This window comes from Vidua chalybeata, chromosome 3, assembly GCF_026979565.1.
Source record: "Vidua chalybeata isolate OUT-0048 chromosome 3, bVidCha1 merged haplotype, whole genome shotgun sequence".
In the NCBI taxonomy this organism is placed as follows: Eukaryota; Metazoa; Chordata; class Aves; order Passeriformes; family Viduidae; genus Vidua; species Vidua chalybeata.
Genome location: NC_071532.1, coordinates 42,736,323 through 42,748,521, shown reverse-complemented (window position 1 = coordinate 42,748,521; position 12,199 = coordinate 42,736,323). Strand labels below are relative to the sequence as shown.

General features: G+C 39.4%; 1 protein-coding gene across 1 annotated transcript in view; it reads right to left on the bottom strand.

Moving 5' to 3' along the window:
- The window catches only part of WDR27 (WD repeat domain 27), a 91,201-nt gene extending 82,604 nt beyond the window's left edge, over positions 1 to 8,597 (bottom strand). The window contains 8 exon segments of the mRNA XM_053938948.1: positions 359 to 491; positions 1,811 to 1,925; positions 2,803 to 2,876; positions 3,369 to 3,420; positions 4,390 to 4,503; positions 4,993 to 5,117; positions 7,421 to 7,562; positions 8,399 to 8,597. Of these exon segments, the coding sequence (XP_053794923.1) occupies positions 359 to 491; positions 1,811 to 1,925; positions 2,803 to 2,876; positions 3,369 to 3,420; positions 4,390 to 4,503; positions 4,993 to 5,117; positions 7,421 to 7,562; positions 8,399 to 8,581 (938 nt within the window). The 5' untranslated portion in view covers positions 8,582 to 8,597.
- Between the last annotated feature and the right edge of the window lie 3,602 nt (positions 8,598 to 12,199).

Below are 12,199 nucleotides of genomic sequence, written 5' to 3'. Positions count from 1 at the left end.
GATCATCACATCAGATATTTCTTTAGGAAAGCAAACTCAAAACAAATTTATTAATTACTTTTTAACTCATCTTCCCTGATCAGCTGGTATCAATAGATGTTACAATGGATATTCTCAATGACATTTTTATAGAATTATTTTTCAGAATAAAACCCAGTTTTAACTTTGTATCAGCTTGTGTACATTATCTTCCTAAGAGTTGGCCACTAAAACTTGCAGATCTCTAAAAGCATTATTTGATTTTCCTATTGCCTTTTAAAAAAAATTACAAATTTGCAGTGAAAATAATCCAAGAACCAATAGGATCTCCAAGAAATAAATTTGACTCAAATACTAAGTGATATTTTAAAGGACTTACGTATTTTCTTCATTATGGAAACATACAAAAAAGTCACAATGCTCAATTAAGAGGATAGGCAATGATGTTTCCACTAATCCTTCTGGTCTCATCTTGTCAGTTTTGCAAAGCTTGGAATTATTTTGCCCTTCACCTAAGAAAGTCAACAATACCAGCTATCAAAATAAAATAAGGGAAACATACAGGATTCAAGAGAGAATTTGTAGTAGTTATGAAAAACTAAGACCACACTCAAGAAACTTCTATTTTGTAAGATGGATATTTCCTAAGAGCCAGTTTTCCTTGTTATTATGTGAGGTTTTTCCACATACCTAGAGACAAAATCCAAAGATCCTACTTATGAACTAAAAATTAGTTTGCAGATTTTAGGTGTTTTCATCTCAAGAAGTGACACTGAAAGTCATATTCCAAGAATCCTTAAATATGCTGAATATCTTTCCACTTAGCCTGAAAATTGTCTTGACACTAAAGCTACAACATAATCCAAAAGCAAGATGAAAATCCACCTCAGTTCCCTGTTCCCAAGGAGTCTCCAATCCACTCTGCATGTATAATTCACACTCAGGAACTACTAGCATCAAATTTAGCATTAGACACAGACATTACATCACTCTCAAACATGAAAGTCAGATCCATAGATTTTAAATAATAACAAGAAATGTAGCAGTCTTTCTCCTTAGGTTAGGACTTCAGGATTATGGAAGCTGGACCACTAGGCAAGTAAGAATACAACAGTCATTGATCCAGAAAAAGAGCAATCAAGGGAAACCAGATTTCCCTTTCCCTAGGAAAGCCACAGCAATGCTGAGGGGCCAGGGGTCTGTACCTCACCAGGGAGAGGGTGACCTCCCATTGTACCCAGGCTGTCACCTGCTCACGGCCATCCCAAGGCACAACAAGGGAATGATCAAACCAGTCTGACACCAGGGAATCACTCTGCTGGGGTTACCAGGGCAGCCTATAAAGACTTATGTGTACTCTGTGTTATACCACTAGAAATATCACAGCCAGAAAAATATCATATTATGAAGGCACTGGTATAGATTAAAAAAAAAAAAAAAAAAAAGAAAAAGAAAAAAGAAAAAGAAAGAAAAAAAAAAGAGAATCATAGGAACTTCAAAGGTAACTGAGAAATAGTACTCCATTTTGACAAGGGATTAATTTTTAAGCACTGGTTCTGTTCTCACTGAGGCCTAGGACAATGAAATCAATTTAAAAAATACTTAATAGTGCACATGATGCATTAGAATTTATTAAATACATACATGCATAACTCCTTCCAGATTCACCAATACCCAACTACATATCAGCTTCAGTAAAAATTCCATGCCACAGTCTAAGACTCATAAGTCTATCACTGGCAATAATTTATCATGGTAAAAAAAGCACACACTCAGTAGCCAGTAACAACTAGACAATACCATAAACCGCATTCTAGGAGCATTGTGCTACCTATCTCTTTGCCAGATTTCCACACTTTATTACAGAATTTCTCTTGCTCTTTCTTTAAGTCGATATGTGCTACGCAACGGTAATTATGATCACTGATTAAACTGAAGATCCAAAGCTGCAAGAAAAAGAGAAAGCTATTGCAATAACCTTTTGACACTAAAGATAAAGCTTACATAAATACAAATTAAAGATCCAACATTTAAAACCGTAGATGTAATTAATGAGCTTTTGTATATGGCACTTCACCTTGGACAAGAACTTCAATTACATGTTGTTAAAGATGCTAAGACTGTTAATCAAAGCAGCAATGATCAGTTTGAGCTGTACATCTAATTCCCACATGTTTATGTGTTTTGAAAAAAAGCTCCTTATAGACTATTTCTCACAATTAAAAATCACAGGTAACATGCATGTAATTGCTCACTGGGTCATGTGCATGAATTTCATTTACACCTTTCTCAGTTTAGACACCACTACAGCTAAAGCTTCCATTTTCTTCAGAATTACTGAACAGTAACGCTGAAGAAAAACATCTGGAAATTATCATGTAAATATATTCTTACCATTAAAGAGGCAGTGAAATGGATATTCATGTTTACCACATTTTTATTAGAATTCTCATATGGTGAAATCATAACCTCTTCCCTTTAATTGTCATGCATTTCTTTTTTTGGCCAAAATAGGTGAATCCTATTTTTCACCTTTTTTCTTTTAAAACAGATATATTTATAGCCTCTCAGTGTGCTCTTCTTACATAATCACTGATTGTGCTTTTAAAAGTTTTCCTGGTTTTCAGGAAAAAATTACTGTATTGTAATAGAGGTCTTATTTACCATTTATGGTTTACACTAAAAGCACTGAATTATGCTTACTAAAATAATTCTTTTAACAATTCAAAAAACTTATGCAGTTTGTGAACTTTTTTTATAGACAGAAGCATCAATAATAGTTGACTCTTGACATAGAGACTGAGTTTAATGAACAATTCTTACCTGTCCCTCAGCACATCCAGTGATAATCTGTTTGTTTTCTTCATCAATTAGCAGACTTAGCAAAGGAAATGCTGCTCAAAAAAGAAAGATAAAAGCATTTCTAGAGTAGACACAATTCCGATATTTAATTAAAATACGTTATTCAAAATTGAATCTTCTTATTTATAAAGACGGGGGGAAAAGTCCTTACTGCAGTTCTCAATGGTTGCACAGAGCTTTGTGTGTCTCAGCCTTTGTGCTGCTGAGGGCTTTCTGTTTGCAGGTCTCTGGACTGCCCATCAATTAAGCTGCCATGGCAGTGGTTTCTTTCACCCTGTCACCCAAGCTGCTGTGACATGGTTTGCAGACTTGTTTATGAAAGTACACTAAAACTATCCACTGGGAAGCAGAGTTTAAAGGAAAAGCTATGTACTGTTGGCTTTCAAGGATATTACATTTACTGCTACCTTGTCTACAAGGATTATTTTCACTAAATCAACCCAAAACTTCTATAATAATCATACATTATTATTTAGAGGTAGAAGGTTTTTGCTATGCAAAAATACATTTAAAAATAGAAAAATTACTTGTTATTATTCCTGACTGATATATTAACTGACTGGTAGACTAGTCCCACACCTTGTGATAAAAAAAAAAATTAAAATTATATAAAGATAGGTATCTACTTAGATATCTATGGAAAACACAATTTTAACAGCTGTCACATAGTGAAAACAGAGAAATACAGGCATTGAAAGTGATGTTCTTAGGAAGGAATTTTTTTCAGCACCTTTTTCCATTTATGAAGGGTTTTGTCCACCTGATAATCATCCCTGGTGGAAAAGGGCAAACTCACATGATACGGACACAAAAAGTATCAGTTTTTCTTAGGTTGATCTCTCAGTGATTTTAGCTAAATTTATGAAAAGGCAAGGCAAAGGCAAAGGCAAAGGCAAAGGCAAAGGCAAAGGCAAAGGCAAAGGCAAAGGCAAAGGGAAGGGGAAGGGGAAGGGGAAGGGGAAGGGAAGGGAAAGGGAAAGGGAAAGGGAAAGGGAAAGGGAAAGGGAAAGGGAAAGGGAAAGGGAAAGGGAAGGGGAAGGTGAAAGGGGAAGGTGAAAGGGGAAGGTGAAAGGGAAAGGGAAAGGGAAAGGGAAAGGGAAAGGGAAAGGGAAAGGGAAAGGGAAAATGAGAGGGTTGCATTGCATACAGTAACCCAGTCCAATAACCCCAAAAAGGAAAATTCTAATTTATATCAGCAGACTCAAAGGGAAATATTTTCCTTCAGCTGAGCATACCTGAAACACTTCAGTTACAGCCAAGGTGATCAAAATATATTATTTCTATTTGTCAGATGATAATACTCATTGAAGCTAATACTTCAATGTGGCAAGTTTTGAATATACAAAACCGGTATTGTTCTTTTAAAAAAGAGTAATTAATTTTTGTTATAATTTCCCAAGCAATTTGAAGAACAATGTCCTTATCTCCATAAAGTCCAAGGTATTTTTTTACTTAATCTTCAGAGCATATTTCAAGGGGAATAAATAAGAATACTTCACATATTCACTAAATTATTCTTTTTTAAGTTCATCTTTACAATTTCCTTGCCTTAAAGGTTCTGTCTTCTGACACTGATATGAGAATACTTTTCTCCCATGTGCAAAACTCAGCAGCAGTCACCGGAGCCAGGTGTCCATCCAATTCAGCTAGTATAGCTTCACCCTGTGATTAATTGAGTAAAAAATAAAAACAGAATAGATTTCAACATAAAATTAACAATTAAGTGGTTTAATAATTAATAACTCTTGCTAAGCATTGTCAGATTTGTTTTCAAAGTATAATTCAATAAGATTTTTCTTACTGAAACTGAAGTCCAGTATACCATCCTGCTGGCAAAGCCACTACACATTACTTCTGCTTCTTCAGACTGAATGATATAGGAACAGTTTTTCAGATGACCTAAGAATATTTTCTACTTTTAAGTTATTGAGATACTGTTTAATTTCAATTCTTTAAACATAGTCTTCTATCTGATATATGATGCGTTATCAAGTGCCAATCAAGTGCCACTATCAATAATTCCTACTTATTTTGTGACACAAAATGAATGTTTTTGCTTAATTTTATTAACATTTCTCTATCATGATTTTATTTGAAAGTGATTAAGTAAAAGAAATACCAGTACCATGGCTACAAACAATGCTATCTCACCTTTGCACTTAACATGTAGATCTGATTTCCAGCACATACTGCCACTTGTTGATCATCTGGACTAAATCTGATATGAAGCACCATTCCCAAAAGAGTTCCTATAACAATTCCTCGAGGTGTAAACCCTGCAGCAATTGTGTTGTTAATGAGACTCAATGAAATATAAAAATTTAGTGCAGTGAGATTCTTATAAACTTTGCATAGCAGTTATGAACCACAGAGCTGTCCCAGTTTCTGTCAGAAATATGAACAGAAAAACACACTGTTTAAATAGACCAGGGTATTGGAAAGAAAAGCATAGAGCTATGGACCACCATCTGCCCTATTGCCTAGATATGATCTATCACTCCTTATGATATTAATAATTCCCATCAAATCATGCTATCTTGCTTCCATTGAAGATTTCAAGGGAAATGATTTTTGGAGTAGGGTGATGTGCCCATGGAACCTACTAGTGCCACGCTCATTTTGGAGGTAAGAAATCTTAACTGAAGCCCAGCAAAACATAACTTTGAAAAATACTTCTGGGAGAATATGCCAGTTGCTCAGCCAAAAAGTGGACAATTTGCCTTCTCTGCTTTTAATTTTTCTGTGGGAAAAGGCTGGAAGAGAAAGTACACCACTAAATATCATTACAGAGTCAGATAAGACCAGATCTGAGAACAGGTCATGTTTCTATCCTGTCTTCATGATTTCATTCAGGTCATCTCACTGGTTCAAGTAAATTGGTTTCTGCTGATCCCTATTTTAAATGCTACCTTTAATGATGTGAGAATGGTTTGGATATGTCATTAAATTTTACAATTTCATAGGCAACAAATTATCTATAACACAAGCAACTACACATCTATATATCTATATCTATATCTATATCTATATCTATATCTATATCTATATCTATAACACAATACAGGTGTCCTTTCAGGCTTTCATATTAGATGCTGTGGAGTCTTTTTACAATTGAATAACAGGTCAAGGTCACACAAAGTATTCCTTAACTATTTTGACACAGTTTATAAGAAATAATATGAGAAAACATGACCAAGAATGTGCAGAGGACAGTCTGTGGAGACTCTACAGTATCTGCTGAAGAGCTTGTAGATGGAGAGAAAAATGAAAAAAATCAAGCAACAGACAATCTGAATGCCAAAGCAAATTTTTGTATCAACACTACTCATACTCTTTAGCTCTCTGCTACTTTCTATTCCTATCTTTCAGTCTTATTTCCTCCAAATTCATAGTCCCATTTTATTCCCAGTTCCTGAAGTACCCTTTGATTCTCTATATTACTCTTAAGTGGACTAAAATTTAATAGTGACTTTCTTTATAAAAAGCACTGATATTTTTAAACTTTTCTTTGCAACATTAGTTTTCATATTATATAGATTTGCAAATTCAAAGTGAAGCAGAGTACAAGAGAACTCCCTCACATTAAGTCATCAGTAAATTTCTAATTATATGTAGCAAGGAGAAAACTTCTAATAGTGTGGGACAGTGCCATGCAGCTTTAAATATTGACACCAAAAGAGGACAGACTGCCACTGGGAATCCAGTGAATCATGACTCTGGGGATCTTGCTCTTTTTTTTTTTTTTTTTTCCCTTCATTATTCTTCTACTTTGCAATGAATTTAAGCTTGCAGAGAGGTTAGCACTGCTCCCTAGAATCTAATGCCATTGGTTGATGCTCCAAACCAAGATGGTGGTCAGGACACTAAAATTCTATTCTCTGTGTGCTGTCACCACAACGCTCTTTCACTCATGTACTCTTCTCCCAAATCAGATACCTGCATTAGTCTCTCACACACACACATGAAAACAATGTTCCAGAGACAGAAGGAGAGGCAAAGCAGAATACAAAACACTAGTTCCACAAGTATTCCAGAAAAGGAAGTACTTTGGTGTGGCATGTTTCATTATGTAGTACTGCTATGATTAATTTTTTCTTCTGTCCATTTTATTCCACAGTGGCAGAGCGTCACTGCCTCTGCAGCTTCCCTGTGTTTGCCCCGAGGTTGCCGGCCGGCGGTGGCTCCCGCACAGCACCTCGGCCAGCTCCCGACCCAGCTCAGCATCGCCGTGGGGCCGCCGCCGCCCGGGGCCGGTGGTTGTGACAATGACAGGACTAGCTGTGCTGCCGGCCTTGGTCAACTCGGCATTGCCGGAGAAGAGCAAGAGAGAAACACAGCATTAATATGGCTGTTCACGCTGCTGAATCTGAGTGATTGATGCGTGCTTCTCAGAAATAAAACAATCTCGTTATAGAAAGAGCAGTGGGAGAAAAGAAGGTGTTGGGGTGGCCTTCCAAGGTTGTTGTTGCTCAGAAACTGGCTGGACATTGCTCTGAGTGATTGGCGGTGAATGGCTGCCTTTGCATCGCTTCTTTGTTTATATATATGACACATATATATTATATAAACAATACTGTACCTTCTTGCACTTTCTGCGTACATTCATCAAGATTCCACACTATCACACATTCATGAGAGGCAGAGCAGACAAGAAGCGGATTGATTTTACTTCCAAATGACAATGCAGAAACTGAGTCATGATGCCCTGACAAATATAATGGCTGACAAATGTAGATAAAGAAGAATTAAAGAAACAAAGACTATGAATAATATAAAACTACAAATGGAACAATAACTTAGTTTTATTTACAATTTCAAAATCACCTAAACTATAATGTAGCTGTAATGGTTTGGCTGGGATGGAGTTAACTTTTTTCATAGCAGCTTGTGTGGGATAATGCTTTGGATTTTGTGACAAAAACAGTGATGATAACACAGCAATGTTTTGGCTGTTGCCAAATGCTGCTTGCACAGCATTGATGCCTTCTCTTTTTTCCCACTTTTTCTCAGTTTCCCCATCCCAATAATAAGCTGAAGATGCATAAGAGGGTGGTAGGGCACACACCTGGAACAAATATTTCAGTTTGCTGAACTGGCAAAGGGATATTCCCTACCATATGATGTTATGCTCAGCAATAGAACCAGGATATTGCATGCAAGAAGATATTGAGGGCCTGGGACATTGACTCTAAGGTTGCTCAAAGCCTGTCCTGAGATTTCTCTGGTTGTAGGGGGTGGTGATTGCCTTGGTATAGCTTTTTTTCTTTCTCTTCCCTTCACTCATTAAACTACCTTTGTCTCTACCTCTGACTTCTCATTTTTTCCCATCCTATGCTCTCCCCTAGCCTGCTGGGAAGGAGTCAGCAGGAGACTGGGTTTAGCTGCCAGCTAGGGCCAGCCCACCACAAGAGCTTATTTTATTCTTATCACAATAAAATGTTCATAACAAATATCCATTTCCAGCATTGAAGTGAAACCTGACACTTCTACATTACCCTCAAATATTTTATTTATAAATTAAAGTAGCAGCCTACGAAGGGCTCTATTCTAGCTTTACCTGAGCAGTGGCTGTGTTCCAGACGCACAACTCATTGCGACTCACAGGGAAAGCACAGTGGTGGTGACTGCATGCGAGCTGAAAGAGAAGCTCTGGCAGTTTGCCTTTAAACAAGCGTTTTTCGCAGACAACGTCAGCATCACGGCTTCCTCCAGAGGCGCAGCGGGCCCCGGCGCCCTCCATCCTGCGGCTGCGAACGGCCCCGCGGCGGAGCAGGACCACCGGGGCCGCCTTCCCCCGCCGGCTGCGTCCTGACCGCAGGGGCCCACGGATCACGGCCCCGCTCGGCGCTCCCTTCCGCTGGGAGGCGGAGAGTCCTGGACCCGGCCTCAGCCCCGGCCCCGGCGCGCTCGTCCCGGCCCGTAACCAGGGCAGCGCCGCCGCTGACGGGAGGCCGGGCAGGACAGCTCTCGGTCGCCCGCAGAGCGCGGCGGGCCCGCGGCGGCAGCCGCTGCCCCCTCAACTGGGCAACGGGCCCTGCGACCGGCGACAGCCGCCCGGGCTGGCTCTCCACAGCGATGTCCTGGGCTGCACAGAAAGTAGCCTGGCCAGAAGGTCCAGGCCAGAAGTGCCCCACTCGTTTGTGACTCGTGGGACGCCAGCTGGAGCACTGCACCCAGCGCTGGGGACCCCAGGACAACACAGACATTGGAGCGGGACCTTAAGGAAGAGGTGAACATCTCTCCTGTAAAGACAAGAAGAGAGATTTGGGTTCTTCACAGAATCACAGAGTCAGAAAGGGTCAGATTGGAAGAGACCATGGTGTGTCATCTGGGTCAAACTCCCTGCTCAAGCAGAGTCATTCTAAAGCACATGGCACAGGATTGCATCCAGACAATTCTTGAATATCTCCACATCCATATCTTGAGAGAAACTCCACAACCTCTCTGGGTAATCTGTTCCAGTGGATGGTCACCTGCATGATTTTTCCTCATATTCAGGTGGAACTTTTTCAGCCTGGAAAAAAGGCTCTAGGAGCACCTTATAGTACCCTGTGAATTTATAAAGCACACATATAAGAAAGACGAGAGAAACTTTTTACCAAGACCTTTAGTGTCAGGATAAGGGGCAAAAACATTAAACTAAGAGGAGGTTGATTTGGATTGGACAGAGGGAGCATATTTTTTACAATGTGGATGGTGAGGCACCAAGAAGAAAAACAAACCTATTTTCTGCAAGTTTGTGGATGATGCCAAATTGGAGGGAGCAGTCAAAAACAGGCTGACAAGAATTTTGTGGAGTCCAACAAGAGTAAGTGGAATCCCACATCTGTCACAGAGTAACTCCATGCAAGATAAAATGCTGAAGGATGGTTCACTGGGAAGGGGCGCCCCAGAAAAGGATCCAGACATCCTGCTGAACAAGCTGAAATTGAGCCACCACAGTGCTCTTGCAGTAGAGGCAGCTAACTGCATCCTGGGCTGTGTTAGTAATAGAGAGTAGCCAGCAAGTTGTGGGAATGATCCTTCCCCTCTATTTGGCACCTGTAAGGCCATACCTGCAGTGCTGCGTCCAGTTTTAGGGGTTTTGGTACAAGAAAGATCCTGACATACTGGAGTAATTCTAGTATAGAGCAAGAAAGATGGTCAGGGAGCTGGAAAAGAATTATGTACACAGAGAGGCTGAGAGTTAGGTCTCTTCAGCCTGGAGAAAAGACAGATGAGACTTTATTGTTGCCTACAACTACATAATTGGAGGATACAGGAAAGACAGACAGACTTTTCTCAGAGGCACTCAGTGATAAATTGGACCCTGGGAAAATCCAATTAGGGTCATACCAAATCAGTATTTAATATTTTAAAATGTCATGACAGTGGTTGAATATCAGAACAAGTTTCTGAAGAGAGGTTGTGGATGTCTATATCTGGTGTTGACCAGGAGTCCAATGGACATGGCCCTGAGCAACCTGATTTAATTAGAACTGTTTTGAACAGGAAGGTGGACAGGAGGAGACCAGAAGTCCCTTTCAACCTGAGTTATGATTTTATGACCAAGTTTTCAATCTGCACCAACTTAAACCATTTTGATGCAGATCAGTCAATATCAACCTCAACTGCTTTTCAAACATATATTTTCTAAAGGAATGTCTTAATTGTGTCTGTATGTAATTAACACTACATGCATTTTTACTGTATATAAGCATCTGATACATATTATCACTGACAACGTAGTCTCCCTGTGCTTGTTAGTTTTGCCTGGAGAAAGTACCAGTCAAAACTCCCTTTTGAATGTGAATGTCCATGTGAATTTGAATAAAGCCATTGTATTGAGAACCAGCTGCACAGAGGCAACTCAGTGCACTGAACATGACACTGTTTTTCTGAACTGTGACTCATGGCTGGGAATACTAGAGAAAATTTTATTGTTAATATACTGGTGACAATTTTCATGAGTGATACAGTCATGAATGTGTTATGACAGTTTAGTCATTGGTAAAGAAAAATAAATGCTGACACAGTAAAAAAGGTGCTATTCTGACATGCAAACAGCCCCTGGGAATCTTAAAGAACTTGTTCTGAAACATGTTGTGTCTCTGTAACTGCTTATAGGCAGTTAAGTACTCTTTTACAATTTTCACCTGACTTTATTTTCACCTTTCAGTGTTTGTACCTACAATACATTCAACAATCTACTGTCCATAACAACTAGTAGCAATCCAAAGAAGTATCAGAGATCTTGGACTGATTTCTTGACTGATCATTATTGACATGTAAATGTGCAGCAAGAATTTTATACCTCATCACACCCCCATGAAACACCACTGACAATGTCCTGTTTCTATGCAATGCAATGCTAAAAGACCTTGGCTCCACATATTCCCACACCTTGGGTGCCCACCTATCTCAAATCACAGAACCAATTAGGTTGGAAAAGACTTCTGAAATTACTGAGTCCAACCTATTATTGAACACCACCATGTCAACTAGACCATGGCACTAAATGTCATATCCACCCTTTTATTTTTTTTTTCAAGGGACAGTGACTCCAGCACCTTCCTGGGCAGCTCATTCCAGTGTCTAATCACCCTGTCTGTGAAGAATTTTGCCTAGCGTCCAACCGAAACCTCCCAAACCTTGAGGCCATTTCCTCTTGTCTGGCCATTTGTTGCCTTGGACAAAAGACCTACCCCAACCTGGCTACAGCCTCCTTTCACATGGTTGTAGAGAGTGATAAGGTCTCCCCTGAGCCTCCTCTTCGCCAGGATAAACAACCCCAGCTCCCTCAGCTGTTCCCTATAGGACGTGCTCCAGACCCTTCACCAGCTCCATTGCCCTTCTCTGGACTCCAGCACCTCCAGTGAAATTGACATCTATGTGGAAAATGAAGGACTGCTGGAAATAACCAGCAGTTCCTTATCATATAATGCTTTTGTGTCCAACAGTATATTTGTAGTGGTCTCAATACTCAATCATAAGAAGAACTTTAAAATGAGCTCTAGCAACTATAATAGTTTAATGTTTTAAGCAGAATAAAAGTCTTCATATGACCAAAACTGATTTCAAAAAAGCTAAAATTTATCAGCATTCAGCAGTCTTATGCAGCCAGTTTGTTTGAGCTAGGAATTAAGAGAACAAGTTACATGGGTTTATGAAAATAGAGGGCTTCGAAGATAGAACATTAGCTCAGCACAGGGCCCTTGGACATACACAGGCTCTCTTGAATCTCTTAGTACATAAGGCACTCCATGTAGATATTTTTTTCATTTTCAAACTTTCACTTTTGCTTATGATTTTAAGCAGCTCAGCCAAGTTAAGGTAATTGTTGAAATCAGTGAGTATTCAAAAACAGCGTTGGGTTTAT